This window comes from Tachypleus tridentatus, chromosome 2 (assembly GCF_004210375.1).
Source record: "Tachypleus tridentatus isolate NWPU-2018 chromosome 2, ASM421037v1, whole genome shotgun sequence".
NCBI lineage: Eukaryota > Metazoa > Arthropoda > Merostomata > Xiphosura > Limulidae > Tachypleus > Tachypleus tridentatus.
Genome location: NC_134826.1, coordinates 754,301 through 773,963, shown reverse-complemented (window position 1 = coordinate 773,963; position 19,663 = coordinate 754,301). Strand labels below are relative to the sequence as shown.

Here is a 19,663-nt window from a genome sequence, read left to right as displayed (position 1 = left end):
TAGTACTAACTCTGGTCTTTATATATGTAGTCACTTAACTAACAGTGAAGTAGTACTAACTCTGGTCTTTATATATGTAGTCACTTAACTAACAGTGAAGTAGTACTAACTCTGGTCTTTATATACGTAGTCACTTAACTAACAGTGAAGTAGTACTAACTCTGGTCTTTATATATGTAGTCACTTAACTAACAGTGAAGTAGTACTAACTCTGGTCTTTATATATGTAGTCACTTAACTAACAGTGAAGTAGTACTAACTCTGGTCTTTATATATGTAGTCACTTAACTAACAGTGAAGTAGTACTAACTCTGGTCTTATATATGTAGTCACTTAACTAACAGTGAAGTAGTACTAACTCTGGTCTTTATATATGTAGTCACTTAACTAACAGTGAAGTAGTACTAACTCTGGTCTTTATATATGTAGTCACTTAACTAACAGTGAAGTATTACCAACTCTCGTCTTTATATACATAGTCACTTAACTAACAGTGAAGTAGTACTAACTCTGGTCTTATATATGTAGTCACTTAACTAACAGTGAAGTAGTACTAACTCTGGTCTTTATATATGTAGTCACTTAACTAACAGTGAAGTAGTACTAACTCTGGTCTTTATATACGTAGTCACTTAACTAACAGTGAAGTAGTACTAACTCTGGTCTTTATATACGTAGTCACTTAACTAACAGTGAAGTAGTACTAACTCTGGTCTTTATATACGTAGTCACTTAACTAACAGTGAAGTAGTACTAACTCTGGTCTTTATATACGTAGTCACTTAACTAGCAGTGAAGTAGTACTAACTCTGGTCTTTATATACGTAGTCACTTAACTAACAGTGAAGTAGTACTAACTCTGGTCTTTATATACGTAGTCACTTAACTAACAGTGAAGTAGTACTAACTCTGGTCTTTATATACGTAGTCACTTAACTAACAGTGAAGTAGTACTAACTCTGGTCTTATATATGTAGTCACTTAACTAACAGTGAAGTAGTACTAACTCTGGTCTTTATATATGTAGTCACTTAACTAACAGTGAAGTAGTACTAACTCTGGTCTTTATATACGTAGTCACTTAACTAACAGTGAAGTAGTACTAACTCTGGTCTTTATATATGTAGTCACTTAACTAGCAGTGAAGTAGTACTAACTCTGGTCTTTATATACGTAGTCACTTAACTAGCAGTGAAGTAGTACCAACTCTGGTCTTTATATATGTAGTCACTTAACTAACAGTGAAGTAGTACTAACTCTGGTCTTTATATACGTAGTCACTTAACTAGCAGTGAAGTAGTACCAACTCTGGTCTTTATATATGTAGTCACTTAACTAACAGTGAAGTATTACTATCTCTGGTCTTTCTGTACGTAGTCACTTAACTAACAGTGAAGTAGTACCAACTCTGGTCTTTCTGTACGTAGTCACTTAACTAACAGTGAAGTAGTACCAACTCTGGTCTTTATATACGTAGTCACTTAACTAACAGTGAAGTAGTACTAACTCTGGTCTTTATATACGTAGTCACTTAACTAGCAGTGAAGTAGTACTAACTCTGGTCTTTATATACGTAGTCACTTAACTAGCAGTGAAGTAGTACTAACTCTGGTCTTTATATATGTAGTCACTTAACTAACAGTGAAGTAGTACTATCTCTGGTCTTTCTATACGTAGTCACTTAACTAGCAGTGAAGTAGTTCTAACTCTGGTCTTTATATACAGTCACTTCTCGAGCAGTGATCGCTTGTCTTTCTAAACAGCCATCTATTCACCTTTATGCCAAACCATATATTTCAAGTGGTTATACACTATACATGTGATGTTCCAGATGCACATGAACGTTAAAACATGTTTTAAATAAAATAAATACACTATACTAAAACTGATGCTAGGAGTAACTTGAGAGAATGTGTTGGTAGAATACATACACTATACTAAAACTGATACTAGGACTAACCTGAAAGAATGTGTTGGTAGAATAAATACACTATACTAAAACTGATGCTGGAACTAACCTGAAAGAATGTGTTGGTAGAATACATACACTAGACTAAAACTGATGCTAGGACTAACTTGAAAGAATGTGTTGGTAGAATACATACACTGGACTAAAACTGATGCTAGGAGTAACTTGAGAGAATGTGTTGGTAGAATACATACACTATACTAAAACTGATGCTAGGAGTAACTTGAGAGAATGTGTTGGTAGAATACATACACTATACTAAAACTGATACTAGGACTAACCTGAAAGAATGTGTTGGTAGAATACATACACTAGACTAAAACTGATGCTAGGACTAACTTGAAAGAATGTGTTGGTAGAATACATACACTGGACTAAAACTGATGCTGGAACTAACCTGAAAGAATGTGTTGGTAGAATACATACACTATACTAAAACTGATGCTGGAACTAACCTGAAAGAATGTGTTGGTAGAATAAATACACTATACTAAAACTGATGCTAGTAGTAACTTGAAAGAATGTGTTGGTAGAATAAATACACTATACTAAAACTGATGCTGGGACTAACCTGAAAGAATGTGTTGGTAGAATACATACACTATACTAAAACTGATGCTGGAACTAACCTGGAAGAATGTGTTGGTAGAATAAATACACTATACTAAAACTGATACTGGAACTAACCTGAAAGAATGTGTTGGTAGAATACATACACTATACTAAAACTGATGCTGGAACTAACCTGGAAGAATGTGTTGGTAGAATAAATACACTATACTAAAACTGGTGCTTGGACTAACCAGAAAAGTTGTTTTTAGCGTAAACCAAGTCACTTTGGTTTTGTACTATTGTTGGTCAGATCTTTATGCTAATTACTGAATCAGTAACACAAACGATGCTCTGAAGATAGAGTTGAAAACAAAAGTAGCAACGTCCTCTTCCTGATAACACGGATATTAATAAATTACAACTTCTAAACGACTAATTTAAGAATAAATTACATCTTCGTTTTGAAGGTATCTAATTGCTGTCTTTTAGCTTTAACAAATATGTGAAAAATGTACATCATCACTAGATTTTAGCTTTTGAAATGTGGAACAACCCTTCCTCGGGGAGAAATGTGGTAGAAACCACAAGTCAGATTAAATGTAAGATAACATGGGCTCCGTGAAGAAGCGATTCTAGTAACAAGACAGAAATGTTCTAATGATAAAATATCGCTGCTACTCAGCCTGCTGTGCTGAAGAAATAGTCCTTGTGTGTGCGACATTTGCTGAAGTATTTCCGCGCACATAACGTACAAGTGTTTACACAGTAACACTTGCTAAAAAATACGGAAGATGAACACTACGCATACAGTGACTTTCCAGAACAATACTATCGAAGAATTTTACCCTGTGTACAAACATTATCCGTAATTTACAGAGAAAAGCTACTAAAATCTATGTTAAACTCGATATATAAAGAACTAAATGACAAAAATATTAATGTAAACTATCATTTTGCCTGCTGCATTCAACCAGACATTTATGGACTCGTACAACGCAACATCAATCAACTCTGGTGAGAACGTTAAGGAAAAGAAGGTCCGTCACAACAAGACACTAGATGTTGTCACTAGGTGACAACAACAACAAAGATGCCAACACGACGAACCAGCAACAAACCTCGTAATTAACAGATGCGAACCCGCGACCCTCAGATTACGAGTCGCACGCCTTAATCCATCTGGCCGTGCTGGACCTCATCAAAATTGTAAAACCAGACAAATGCAATGCTATAGTTATAATGAACACATATGAATACATTCTTGATGACGAGAAACCCACTTGAAATAAAAATGTATCTCAGATACGGTTATTAACACTTTTATTGATAAGGAGAGAACAACGTTTCGACTTTTCTAGGTCATGTTTCTTAACCTGAAGATGACCTAGGAAGGTCGAAACGTTGTTCTCTCCTTATCAATAAAAGTGTTAATACCCATACCAGCCCAGCCGTTCTGAGATTCGACCGTAGTGAGTGTGCAGGTCTTTATCACGCGTGCCTCAATAAAACTCAATTGTAATGACAATTGACAGTTAAGCCACGCCCCTCGCTTATCTATTAGCTTAGGGGTAAATATGAGGATTTGTACCGCTTAAAATCGGGTTTCAATACTCTTGGTGAACATAGTACGGATAACTATTTGTGTAGTTTTGTGCTTAATATAAACAAACAAAAACTAGGACTTGCTTGGGCCATATTGTTTACGTAAAGACATACATACATCACGGAGGTATTTAGTAAAATTATAAATAATTCTGTCGTTTGCATTAACCACAAAATATTTTAATATTTGCTGTTTCTGAACGATGTTTTACCATCATTTTAGTACAAAAGTATGATGTAAACACATCGGTATCACAGAACTGTTTGTTTCCCCTGGTGTACAAACATCCAATCCCCAAAAGTGAATATTTCGATGATAAAATTATTGTCAATAATATCTTAGATACAGGTAAAGACTATTAGACATACACCAGAAGAACAGAGGGTAGATTGTAACACAGAGGCTCAAAACCACAATGATCTCATAAACACAGGTGAACATACATTTGGATTTAAAAGTGTGTAAAGGTGAACTTCATATCTCTCGTGTTCCACAAGTAACTGTTTAAGAAGCCAAAGTGAACTTCATATCTCTCGTGTTCCACAAGTAATTGTTTAAGAAGCCAAAGTGAACTTCATATCTCTCGTGTTCCACAAGTAACTGTTTAAGAAGCCAAAGTGAACTTCATATCTCTCGTGTTCCACAAGTAACTGTGTAAGAAGCCAAAGTGAACTTCATATCTCTCGTGTTCCACAAGTAACTGTTTAAGAAGCCAAAGTGAACTTCATATCTCTCGTGTTCCACAAGTAACTGTTTGCCTTTCGTTCAATTCTAAAACAATTCAACGGAGCTGGATAGTTTTATTGACAGAAATAACTCGGACTTTGATTTGTTAAAGAGAAGGAATCGAGCCATCCGACATTATTATTATCATGATTCAATAGATAACAGTAGAAGTGTGTAATTTATGTGGTTGTTATATGCTTTTGTTCTCTACGTAAACACGTTCACCTTTATTAACAGCCTGACGTTAGATTGAATGAATACATGATTTCTTCTGAAGTTACTTATATGTGAAAGAATGGTACACTTTTTCAGAGTACCTTGTATTAGTTCTACAGCTTTTACTATTTAAATGTTTACGTTCTGGCGTGTCTGAAATACTTTCTAAAATTAGCTGTACGTACACCTCCACATCTTGTTGGACTGAGTAACACACTTTGGTTTTTCTTTAGTTAAAGTGTTCAACTGTGTACCTGGTTCTAATGTAAAGAACTAAACGTAGCTAAACCTCATTTTTTTTATTCTCCGTCTGAAGAAAGTTTTTATATTATGGAATGTTAGTGGAGGTAAAGGGAGCAGAATTTAACTCAAATATTAATATAACATTCTTCATACGTCAGAAACTGTGAAATATTAATATAACATCCTTCATACGTCAGAAACTGTGAAATATATATAACATTCTTCATACGTCAGAAACTCTGAAACATATCATTCCATATCTTACTACGTCATCATTTCACCAGTGTATTTCGTTGAACAAAACTGTTTTATGTGTACAAAAGAACATCACAAATATTTATCACTCCAAGACAAATATTAGTTTCATCAGTATTCTACAAATAACATCATTTGGTAGAGTTTTACCCTACACCTAAACTGATTGCTACCTGATAGTTTCTATTTACACCTAAACTGATTATTATATAATAGTTTTTATTTGTACCTAAACTGATTATTATATAATAGTTTTTATTTACATCTAATCTGATTATTACCTAATAGTTTCTATTTACACCTAAACTGAGTATTATATACAAGTTTTTATTTACATCTAATCTGATTATTAACTGATAGTTTCTGTTTACACCTAAACTAATTATTAACTGATAGTTTCTATCTACTCCAAAACCAAATATTAGCTTATAAGGTTACATCACATAATATGTAAAGAACGTTATTCAAACTATAATAGAGATACATTGTGGAATTTTAAAATGTTTCAACCTTTCGTTAGGTGGAGCGAAGTTACGTTTTTATTTAAACTTTCAAACAGTTTGTTGTTTTGTTATTGGTCAACCTTTGCTGTACGCATCGCAGGGATCGACTCCATATTGTCGTTAACCCTACAATTTTTAAACGGGGTGTTTGTTAATTGTTATTTTTTCATTCTGTTGCTACAGAAGCCTAGAGGTGTGCAAACATAAAAAATATTCAGTATCATGTACATATAAGAGAAAATGTTTGTTGTTATCATTAGGTCACTTGTCAAAAGCCGATGAATGTAATAAAATTTCTTTTTGTGTGTAAATCTACGCTTGTTGATGTAGTCTTTAAGTAAACACTAAAATAACGGTCGTAAAGTGGCATTGCATATTCTTCTCTACCAGAGATAAAGTTCTGATGGACGTCTGATAATATTCTAACAAAGATAAACTTCTGATGGACGTCTGATAATATGTTGACAAAGATAAACTTCTGATAATATTCTAACAAAGATAAACTTCTGATGGACGCCTGATAATACTTATTGTGTTGTTTAAAAGTCTTCCTATAAAGAAAATGTTTCACCGAACAAATTGTAAATGGAGAATCGTTATGTTGTAGCTGATTTATCGTCGTTGTTAGTAGCGACTATAAACTGGTATCCATGGGATGACTGCTGTTTTGTTTGTATTATTAATTAATCTTTAAATATAGTTATAGATTTACGTTATTCTTTAAAGAAAACAATAAAGTAAACAACGTTTCCTCGTTGAACATTTCAAACTGTTACGTAAACATTCGCAGTCGTAATAAATTTTTCGTGTATTAAATGATTGTTGTAAATTTACATTTTAATAAATGAGTTCTGTTCTAACGCTTAAAATCCTGCTGGTTTAAATTCTCTTTTAAATGTTTCATATTCAAAAAAGCGAGGTTTCGAACATTCTCAGAACTTTACGAGTACCGCACACAAACAACATGGAGGACGGTAGAGGAACCATTTTCATATTTTTACTTGTAGTAACTTTTTTCATTTTACGTTAAATTTACTTTGTTAATTCTGTTTGTTCTAATGTTTAAAGTGCGTTTGAATATTATTTATTTTATTTTACAACGAGTGTTGTATGTGGATTCAGAACTAAACTAACTTTCCTTAGCTAGCAGAATCTAGTGATGTGTTATTGAATTATGACCAAACATTGAAACACCAAGGCTAACCAACTAACCAGCGAGTGTTTTTCTAATCATTATAGCTTTAACTTTCCTGTGTATTAATTGTTCAAGTTGTGTACTAACAAAAATTAATAATTTTATAGTATATTGTATAGGGATACAAGTAGGTAAATTTTACCCATAAGTTATTAATAGCAATATGTAAAAAAACTAAAGGGTTAAAGAATCTTAATGCTATAGATATCACATATCAAAGTTTGAAACATTATACGAGAAATGAACATCGTATACAAGGGCTACGAATATCGCACAAAACAGCGTTACAATAACTACTGAAGCCAAATTCACCACATCATAAAATATTACAGAATTCTCTGGTCATACATACATCTAAGAAAAGTTAAGTTTCTTTATCATCGGAACACATACTTCAAATATAATTTCCTTAACTTAACAGACTTTCCCCTATGAATGACAGGCATGTTTACGAAACATGCATATTATGTGTATGTCCCTTTTAAAACTTATAATCACTTTGTTATGATTTATTGTGCATATTTCCTTAAAGTTGTTTTAAAAAAAGTTAGAATACCTTACAACGCCATCTTCTGGTCGATTTATAAGTTATATAAAAGAAATGAGATATTCCTGTGGGCATTTTGTGTCAGACAGCCAATCATTTTTCTCGGTATTAATGTTAAATATAAATATATTTAATAATATTTGTTAACACTTTCAGTGGTGAGATATTCATAACATTTGTTGTAAGTAATTAAGGTGGAAAATGTGCGACATGGTAACGTTGCAGGTGTACATGAAATGAACTTCGTTTGAAACCTCCTCTAATAAAGTTGTCATTACAATAACTTTATTTATGCCATACATACAATGTTGCTCAGTTCGTTGTTACCATTTTTATCCATGAGGCCTTGCTCGCTTTGTTCCACATAATCTGGTAATGTTTTACAACATATTAGCTTTAACGATCTACACATTACATAGTATGGCCATGTTTTACAACACATCGGTGTTTTAACTGTCTACACATTACATGGTAGGGCCATGTTTTACAACACATCGGTGTTTTAACGATCTACACATTATATGGTAGGGCTATGCTTTATAACATATTAGTGTTTTAACTGTCTACACATTATATGTTAGAGTAATGTTTTACAACAAATTAGTGTTTTAACTAATATGTTGTCTTTCAGGACGAACAAATTCTTGAAGAAAAGTTCCTTTACAAGAATAATTGCTGTTGGTGGTTTTTTTTTGTCCATACCATTATTCTTCACTGGTAAGTTAATAATACATACCCTTGTTCTTCATTGGTAAGTTAATAATACATACCCTTGTTCTTCACTGGTAAGTTAATAATACATACCCTTGTTTTTCACTGATAAGTTAACAGTCCATACCCTTATTCTTCACTCATAAGTTAATAATACATTCCCTTGTTCTTCATTGGTAAGTTAATAAGACATACCCTTATTCTTCACTGGTAAGTTAATAATACATACCCTTGTTTTTCACTGATAAGTTAACAGTCCATACCCTTGTTCTTCACTAGTAAGTTAGCAATCCATACCCTTATTCTTCACTGGTAAGTTAATAATACATACCCTTGTTCTTCACTGGTAAGTTAACATTCCATACCCTTATTCTTCACTGATAAGTTAATAATACATACCCTTGTTTTTCACTGATAAGTTAACAGTCCATACCCTTGTTCTTCACTGGTAAGTTAACAGTCCATACCCTTGTTCTTCACTGGTAAGTTAACAGTCCATACCCTTATTCTTCACTGGTAAGTTAATAATACATACCCTTATTCTTCACTGGTAAGTTAATAATACATACCCTTGTTTTTCACTGATAAGTTAACATTCCATACCCTTGTTCTTCACTGGTAAGTTAACAGTCCATACCCTTATTCTTCACTGGTAAGTTAACAGTCCATACCCTTATTCTTCACTGGTAAGTTAACAGTCCATACCCTTATTCTTCACTGGTAAGTTAACAGTCCATACCCTTGTTCTTCACTGGTAAGTTAACAGTCCATACCCTTATTCTTCACTGGTAAGTTAATAATACATACCCTTGTTTTTCACTGATAAGTTAACAGTCCATACCCTTGCTCTTCACTGGTAAGTTAATAATACATACCCTTGTTCTTCACTGGTAAGTTAACAGTCCATACCCTTATTCTTCACTGGTAAGTTAACAGTCCATACCCTTATTCTTCACTGGTAAGTTAATAATACATACCCTTGTTCTTCACTGGTAAGTTAGCAATCCATACCCTTATTCTTCACTGATAAGTTAATAATACATACCCTTGTTCTTCACTGATAAGTTAACATTCCATACCCTTATTCTCCACTGATAAGTTAATAATACATACCCTTGTTCTTCACTGATAAGTTAACATTCCATACCGTTGTTCTTCACTGGTAAGTTAATAATACATACCCTTGTTCTTCACTGGTAAGTTAGCAATCCATACCCTTATTCTTCACTGATAAGTTAATAATACATACCCTTGTTCTTCACTGATAAGTTAACATTCCATACCCTTATTCTCCACTGATAAGTTAATAATACATACCCTTGTTCTTCACTGATAAGTTAATAATACATACCCTTGTTCTTCACTGATAAGTTAACATTCCATACCCTTATTCTTCACTGGTAAGTTAATAATACATACCCTTGTTCTTCACTGGTAAGTTAGCAATCCATACCCTTATTCTTCACTGATAAGTTAATAATACATACCCTTGTTCTTCACTGATAAGTTAACATTCCATACCCTTATTCTCCACTGATAAGTTAATAATACATACCCTTGTTCTTCACTGATAAGTTAACATTCCATACCGTTGTTCTTCACTGGTAAGTTAATAATACATACCGTTGTTCTTCACTGGTAAGTTAATAATACATACCGTTGTTCTTCACTGGTAAGTTAACAGTCCATACCCTTATTCTTCACTGGTAAGTTAACAGTCCATACCGTTGTTCTTCACTGGTAAGTTAACAGTCCATACCGTTGTTCTTCACTGGTAAGTTAACAGTCCATACCCTTATTCTTCACTGGTAAGTTAACAGTCCATACCGTTGTTCTTCACTGGTAAGTTAACAGTCCATACCCTTATTCTTCACTGGTAAGTTAACATTCCATACCGTTGTTCTTCACTGGTAAGTTAACAGTCCATACCCTTATTCTTCACTGGTAAGTTAACAGTCCATACCCTTATTCTTCACTGGTAAGTTAACAGTCCATACCCTTGCTCTTTACTGGTAAGTTAACAGTCCATACCCTTGCTCTTCACTGGTAAGTTAACAGTCCATACCCTTATTCTTCACTGGTAAGTTAATAATACATACCCTTGTTTTTCACTGATAAGTTAACAGTCCATACCCTTGTTCTTCACTGGTAAGTTAACAGTCCATACCCTTATTCTTCACTGGTAAGTTAATAATACATACCCTTGTTTTTCACTGATAAGTGAACAGTCCATACCCTTGCTCTTCACTGGTAAGTTAATAATACATACCCTTGTTCTTCACTGGTAAGTTAACAGTCCATACCCTTATTCTTCACTGGTAAGTTAACAGTCCATACCCTTATTCTTCACTGGTAAGTTAATAATACATACCCTTGTTCTTCACTGATAAGTTAACATTCCATACCCTTGTTCTTTACTGATAAGTTAACAGTCCATACCCTTGTTCTTCACTGGTAAGTTAATAATACATACCGTTGTTCTTCACTGGTAAGTTAATAATACATACCCTTGTTCTTTACTGGTAAGTTAACAGTCCATACCCTTGTTCTTCACTGATAAGTTAATAATACATACCCTTGTTTTTCACTGATAAGTTAACAGTCCATACCCTTATTCTTCACTGATAAGTTAATAATACATACCCTAGTTCTTCACTGGTAAGTTAACAGTCCATACCCTTGTTCTTCACTGATAAGTTAATAATACATACCCTTGTTTTTCACTGATAAGTTAACAGTCCATACCCTTATTCTTCACTGGTAAGTTAACAGTCCATACCCTTATTCTTCACTGGTAAGTTAACAGTCCATACCCTTGTTCTTCACTGATAAGTTAATAATACATACCCTTGTTCTTCACTGATAAGTTAATAATACATACCCTTATTCTTCACTGGTAAGTTAACAGTCCATACCCTTATTCTTCACTGGTAAGTTAATAATACATACCCTAGTTCTTCACTGGTAAGTTAATAATACATACCCTTGTTCTTCACTGATAAGTTAACATTCCATACCCTTGTTCTTCACTGGTAAGTTAATAATACATACCGTTGTTCTTCACTGGTAAGTTAATAATACATACCCTTGTTCTTCACTGGTAAGTTAACAGTCCATACCCTTGTTCTTCACTGGTAAGTTAATAATACATACTGTTGTTCTTCACTGGTAAGTTAACAGTCCATACCCTTGCTCTTTACTGGTAAGTTAACAGTCCATACCCTTATTCTTCACTGGTAAGTTAACAGTCCATACCGTTGTTCTTCACTGGTAAGTTAACATTCCATACCGTTGTTCTTCACTGGTAAGTTAACAGTCCATACCCTTATTCTTCACTGGTAAGTTAACATTCCATACCCTTGTTCTTCACTGGTAAGTTAATAATACATACCGTTGTTCTTCACTGGTAAGTTAACATTCCATACCGTTGTTCTTCACTGGTAAGTTAATAATACATACTGTTGTTCTTCACTGGTAAGTTAACAGTCCATACCCTTGTTCTTCACTGGTAAGTTAACAGTCCATACCCTTATTCTTCACTGGTAAGTTAACATTCCATACCCTTGTTCTTCACTGGTAAGTTAATAATACATACCGTTGTTCTTCACTGGTAAGTTAACATTCCATACCGTTGTTCTTCACTGGTAAGTTAATAATACATACTGTTGTTCTTCACTGGTAAGTTAACAGTCCATACCCTTGTTCTTCACTGGTAAGTTAACAGTCCATACCCTTGCTCTTTACTGGTAAGTTAACAGTCCATACCCTTGCTCTTCACTGGTAAGTTAACAGTCCATACCCTTATTCTTCACTGGTAAGTTAATAATACATACCCTTGTTTTTCACTGATAAGTTAACAGTCCATACCCTTGTTCTTCACTGGTAAGTTAACAGTCCATACCCTTATTCTTCACTGGTAAGTTAATAATACATACCCTTGTTTTTCACTGATAAGTGAACAGTCCATACCCTTGCTCTTCACTGGTAAGTTAATAATACATACCCTTGTTCTTCACTGGTAAGTTAACAGTCCATACCCTTATTCTTCACTGGTAAGTTAACATTCCATACCCTTATTCTTCACTGATAATTTAATAATACATACCCTTGTTCTTCACTGATAAGTTAACATTCCATACCCTTATTCTCCACTGATAAGTTAATAATACATAACCTTGTTCTTCACTGGTAAGTTAGCAATCCATACCCTTATTCTTCACTGATAAGTTAATAATACATACTGTTGTTCTTCACTGGTAAGTTAACAGTCCATACCCTTATTCTTCACTGATAAGTTAATAATACATACCCTTGTTCTTCACTGATAAGTTAACATTCCATACCGTTGTTCTTCACTGGTAAGTTAATAATACATACCCTTATTCTTCACTGGTAAGTTAACAGTCCATACCGTTGTTCTTCACTGGTAAGTTAATAATACATACCCTTATTCTTCACTGGTAAGTTAACAGTCCATACCGTTATTCTTCACTGGTAAGTTAACAGTCCATACCCTTATTCTTCACTGGTAAGTTAACAGTCCATACCGTTGTTCTTCACTGGTAAGTTAACATTCCATACCGTTGTTCTTCACTGATAAGTTAATAATACATACCCTTGTTTTTCACTGATAAGTTAACATTCCATACCGTTGTTCTTCACTGGTAAGTTAATAATACATACCCTTGTTTTTCACTGATAAGTTAACATTCCATACCGTTGTTCTTCACTGGTAAGTTAATAATACATACCCTTGTTCTTCACTGGTAAGTTAACAGTCCATACCCTTGTTCTTCACTGATAAGTTAATAATACATACCCTTGTTTTTCACTGATAAGTTAACAGTCCATATTCTTATTCTTCACTGATAAGTTAATAATACATACCCTAGTTCTTCACTGGTAAGTTAATAATACATACCCTTATTCTTCACTGGTAAGTTAACAGTCCATACCCTTATTCTTCACTGGTAAGTTAATAATACATACTGTTGTTCTTCACTGGTAAGTTAACAGTCCATACCCTTGTTCTTCACTGGTAAGTTAACAGTCCATACCCTTGTTCTTCACTGATAAGTTAACAGTCCATACCCTTGCTCTTTACTGGTAAGTTAACATTCCATACCCTTGTTCTTCACTGGTAAGTTAATAATACATACCGTTCTTTTTCACTGGTAAGTTAATAATACATACCCTTGTTCTTCACTGGTAAGTTAACAGTCCATACCCTTGTTCTTCACTCGTAAGTTAACAGTCCATACCCTTGTTCTTCACTGGTAAGTTAACAGTCCATACCCTTGTTCTTCACTGGTAAGTTAACAGTCCATACCCTTGCTCTTTACTTGTAAGTTAACAGTCCATACCCTTGCTCTTCACTGGTAAGTTAACAGTCCATACCCTTGCTCTTCACTGGTAAGTTAACAGTCCATACCCTTGTTCTTCACTGGTAAGTTAACAGTCCATACCCTTGCTCTTTACTGGTAAGTTAACAGTCCATACCCTTGCTCTTCACTGGTAAGTTAACAGTCCATACCCTTGCTCTTCACTGGTAAGTTAACAGTCCATACCCTTGCTCTTTACTGGTAAGTTAACAGTCCATACCCTTGCTCTTCACTGGTAAGTTAACAGTCCATACCCTTATTCTTCACTGATAAGTTAATAATACATACCCTTATTCTTCACTGGTAAGTTAACAGTCCATACCCTTATTCTTCACTGGTAAGTTAACATTCCATACCCTTGCTCTTTACTGGTAAGTTGACAGTCCATACCCTTGCTCTTCACTGGTAAGTTAACAGTCCATACCCTTGCTCTTTACTGGTAAGTTAACAGTCCATACCCTTATTCTTCACTGGTAAGTTAATAATACATACCCTTGTTCTTCACTCGTAAGTTAACAGTCCATACCCTTGTTCTTCACTGATAACTTAACAGTCCATACCTTTACTGTTTACTCTTAGGTAATCTATGTTTTAGCATCTGAAGATGATCTGGGAAATAATAACATGTAAATACATTATGACACAAACCCTAATTTTTTATCATCGTGTTTATAATTTTTGTACTTCTCTATTAGTGCATCATTTTATCTGTTAACATATTTAAAGTTTTTTCTATTTCTACATATTTATTTATTGTAGGTGTCATCTTGTTCACCTTTATCCATTTTCATGAGGTTCCAGCCATTGTAACAAGCATAGTAATAGGCCTTGGAATCGTTTTCTGTGGAGCAATCTCAGTACAGAACGTTTACCTGTGGCAGTGGGAAAAGACTCAAGCCAGTAGAGAGAGGGTAGAAAGTAGGCTTAGTCAACTCCGAGAATCAGGCCTAATAGGGCCTGATGTCACAGCCCATAGCATGGAACTTTCAACCCTTGTGTGACGTTAATTGTTTTATGTGATGATCTAAAATCTTTCCTCTTGGCAAAGTCTTGTTTTTCATTGGTCATAACTTTACAATGGTTGTCCACTCTCACCCCATTTGAGCTGGTCTTAGTGACGGTTTTGAAGCACAGATTTACCTTCATTTAACGGCCAGTTTTTTTATGAATCATTTATTATAGAAGCAATGAGTCTATGTTATTCGTAAGAACATAACTTATCAGGTTCCTGTTGCAGTCCTTTAGGCCTTGGAAAAAGGTTTAGGACTTAAATCTTAACGTTACTATTTTCAATAGTTACCAATACGTATTGGTGATTCTACTGTGTTTCCTTACTGTTTCAATATTTATAAAATTAATCTTAATTTGTTTTCTTTCTTGCTTGAATAGTTTTGACAAATTTAGAAAACGTTAAATTATCATAGTTTTTAGTGCTGTTTAACAAATTTTCGCCACCTATGTGATACTCAAACCATATTTCAATTCAGTGAAATTAAAAGTGAATACAGCTGAAGCTTTTTGTTAAAAACAACTAAAGGGCACTAAATACTCTTAAAGATCCTATATATTACCTAGAATCTTCTTGTGATGTATGTTACATTGAATTTGAAAAATATTCATTAGTGGCTTCTGAGAGATGGTGGTATAGAATCTTCTTGTGATGTATGTTACATTGAATTTGAAAAATATTCATTTGTGGCTTCTAAGAGATGGTGGTATTTTTGGTAATCTTTTTTATTGTTGGTTTTTTTTTTTTATTTACAGTATACATTTGTTGTGACTTTAAATCTGGCCAAACAGAACAAATGACATTTATCTGAAACAGAAAATCCCAATGATATTTTGCAGTTTTTGTTCTGAATATTACATTTATTTGTTTTTTGTTGTATTTTTTTTACAAAAGAGAAAATAAGGAAAGATTGTGAAGAAAATGTAATATATATGAAGCAAGTTCGTTGTTCTGTCAAAATACTTTTCAACTGTGAGAAGCCCTCTGGTAGGAAAAAGTGGAAAGACGATTTTTATTGGAATCGCTATATTTTTTGTTGGTTTTTTATTTGTAGAATTGAAGCTGTTGGGAACATATTACATTGGTAATGGGGTAATGTGTAAAATTATTTTTAAATAGCAGTAAATTAAATATTTTTGTGGATTTTACTTACTGATTTGTGTGTAATCTGTTGAAAAATGTTGAAGTGTTTTATGAGGACTGAGACTGTGATCTGTTGAAAGTACTGGTTAATTTAAGTGTTTTATTAGGTCTGAAACTATGATCTGTTTTGTTATGACTGAGGTTACAATCTGTTAAAGATACTGTTTAATTTGTTTTTATTAGGTCTGAGACTATGATCTCTTTAAGATATTGTTTAAATCAATGTTTATTTAGGGCTGAGATTATATTGTTTTGAAAGGTAGGATGCTAATAATTAACATATGTTAAAGTAGCAAATCTGGTGATGAACAATATTTAGGTAATTTGTATTTCTTGAATGGCTATTGTGATTATGTATATAAAACATTTAGCCCTATGTTGTGTACAGTTTGTGTAAATATTGTTTTAGCTTCCTGTGTATAATATTGTATTGTCCACCAGAAGGCGCTATGTAGGAATACATCTATGTTTCACAGAAATGCAGCACGAAGTTTCCAAATAAATTGTTAGTTTTTGTTTTTCTTTCGTGTCTTGTTACTTATTATGAACCATTTGGTAATGACTGGTTACATCATTAGCAAGTAAAAGGTGGATTGTGAAGTTTCTTTCTAGCTATAATATTGAAGACGTAATTTCAGTCTACGAGTTATCTAATAGTATTACTTTACTTTACAAGTTTGTGATGCATATAAACTTAAAACAGGAGTTATCTGTGAATCATGTAGAAGATGATAAAACACTTGTACATATCCAACTTTGGCTGCATTCTTTCTCGTATTAGCTTTTCAAAATGATATAATGTATTTAAAGCTTCTAAGCTATTTTGGTTCAGACATGATGCATTTTTGTTCCCCTGTGTTTGTACGAAAGTATGAAACCCAGTAGTTCTACCAGACAGTAGATAAAGAACTAAATAGTTTAACTAGAAATTAGGTAAAAATACAAAACTTTATAATCCAGCAAAAAGTAAGAAACTCATAGAACCAACTAGAGAGTATGACTGTGAAATATGAAATGATGGACAAGTGCATGGAGGGGTGGCACTGTTGGTTGATCAGCATGTGCCCACCCTGTCTTTGCTACTTGATCTGTGTTTCCTTGGGTCATACCATTACTGTTTGTTCTCTCTACCTGTCATCTGGAGAGACATATGATCAATCAGACCTTGATGCTCTCGTTGAACAGTTGCTGTCTCCCTTTTTAATCCTGGGGGACTTAAATGAACATCATCCCCTCTGAGGAAGTGCTGATATTGATGGGAGGGGTCGCTCGTAGAGGATATGCTCTCCAATTACGATCTTTCTCTTTACAATATTGGTTCTTCTACTTATTTCCATGCATCTAGTCAGTCCTTTACTGCTATTGATCTCTTAGTTTGTTCCCCTTCACTCTTTTCATGGAGGGTTGACAATAATCCACTAGGCAGTGATCATTTTCCTACAATTTTGAGAGACTGGCTGTGGTCAATGCCACCTGACCTGCATGGAAGCTGGATCAAGCAAACTGGCCCTCTTTCACTGCTCTCACAGAACTTGATCCTGCCATCAATAGACGACTGTGTGGCAGCAGTAACTGACTGTATTATACAAGCAGCTGTTCAATGTATTCCTAAAACCTTGACACATTTTTTACGATATCCTCGTCCGTGGTGGAATCCTGCTTGCCACGTGGCATGGAAGACTCAAACACGGGCCTGGCATACTTTACGAAGGTATCCCACATTCTCGCACCACATCGCTTTCCAACAGGCCCATGCACATGCTTGATGGGTAAGACGTGAAATCCAGAAAGGCTCTTGGATTAAGTTCACAACCATCATATCTTCCACCACCAGTTCCAAAGTCATATGGGACAAGATTCGAAAGGTCAGTGGGCAACATAATTCTGTCCCCTTCTCGATCTTGCTCTCTCATGGCTAAGAAGTAGCTGATACCTGGAGCCTTGCCGATACTCTAGGTGAAAGCTTTTGCCAGGTATGTAGCACTTCTGCTTCTTCCTCCATCTTTTTAGCCATCAAGACTTGGGCAGAGCGATCACCTCATTCCTTTTGAGCTGATTGTCTCAATGACTATAATCGTCCCTTTCCACTGGTGGAACTCAAACTGACCCTTCATCAGTCTGGCAGTACATCGGTTGGACCTGATGATGTACACTATGAGATATATCGTGCTCTTATTAGATTGAAACTGGACTAGGAATCACTGGTCTATGGCTCTACCAGAATCTTGGCCCATTCATCATCAAGGACTTCAGCTCTGCACTGGGGCTTTTCGCACTTCCCCAGGTCAGAGTTTATATGTAGAGGCTCATGCACCTCCACTGTTTGTAACTGTCTTTAATGTATGCTTTGAAACTTCGTTCCTTATCAAAGCATCCCACCTGGGGTTGTGTTTTCCTTCCTCAGTGGGACATACTTGGATGAATTGCGTCTGTTCTTGGATAACACTGCTGTATTCACTGGTCAGCACATACCATTATGGCTAATTAAAGTCTCTTTAAATCACACTTTTATTACACTGGTATTCTCGCAAAATATGCAGTATGTTCCATCATGATTAAACCACTTCTTTAGTAGACTGGTTTTCTTGTGAAATACACATTATGTTCCACCATGACTAAATCACTTCTTTATTACATTGGTGTTTTCATAAAATGCACGGTAAGATCCACAATGATTAAATCACTTATTTATTAGTCTGATGTTCTGTGAACGGACACAGTATGTTCCACAGTGATTAATTAACTTCTTTACTACACTGGTGGTCTATTTAAATAAAAAGTATGTTCAACCATGATTAAATCACTTCTTTACTACACTGTTGTTCTGATAAAATACATAGTAGGTTCCAACACGATTAAATCACTTCTTTATTAGACTGATGTTCTCTTAAAATACACATTATGTTCCACCTTGATTAAATCACTTATTTATTAGACTGGTGTTCTTGAGAAATATACATTATGTTTCACCATGATTAAATCACTTCTTTATTACATTGGTGTTCTTGAGAAATACACAGTATGCTCCATTATTATTAAATCACTTCTTTATTACATTGGTGTTTTCATAAAATGCATGGTAAGATCCACAATGATTAAATCACTTATTTATTTGTCTGATGTTCTGTTAAAATACACAGTATGTTCCACCATGATTAAATCACTTCTTTACTACACTGTTGTTCTGGTGAAAATACACAGTATGTTTCACCATGATTAAATATCATCTTTATTAGACTGGTGTCATGTTCAAAAACACAGTATGTTCCACCATAATTAAAACACTTTTTAATACAGTGGTGTCCTCGTAAAATACACAGTATGTTCCACCATGATTAAATAATTTCTTTATTTCACTGCTGTTCTCGTGAAATACACACTATATTTCACATCATTAAACCACTTTTTACTGAAATCGCGCTCTGTTGAAATACACAGTATGTCCGTCCATGTCTAAACGACTACTTTTTTAGACTGGTATTTTTGTGAAATACAAAGTATTTTCCATTATGACTAAATCATTTCTTTATTAAAATGATGCTATGTTGAAATACGAAGTATGTTCCACTATGATTGAAAATCACTTCCTTATTAGACTGATGTCCTGTTC

At 34.3% G+C, this 19,663-nt stretch overlaps 1 protein-coding gene across 1 annotated transcript; it reads left to right on the top strand.

Moving 5' to 3' along the window:
- The first annotated feature begins 7,915 nt into the window (after nt 1-7,915).
- LOC143237112 (uncharacterized) lies at nt 7,916-16,575 on the top strand. The gene is made up of 2 exons (XM_076476003.1): nt 7,916-8,526; nt 14,661-16,575. Exons 1-2 carry the CDS (start codon nt 8,427-8,429, stop codon nt 14,900-14,902), a joined length of 342 nt encoding a protein of 113 aa, XP_076332118.1. The 5' UTR covers nt 7,916-8,426; the 3' UTR covers nt 14,903-16,575.
- The last annotated feature ends 3,088 nt before the right edge of the window (nt 16,576-19,663 follow it).

Bases quoted from the DNA above. Each gene is read 5' to 3' on its own strand.
- LOC143237112 (XM_076476003.1), top strand. From the start codon at position 8,427: ATGTTGTCTTTCAGGACGAACAAATTCTTGAAGAAAAGTTCCTTTACA. The intron at 8,527-14,660 runs GTAAGTTAATAA...TATTTATTGTAG, and splicing joins CATACCATTATTCTTCACTG to GTGTCATCTTGTTCACCTTT.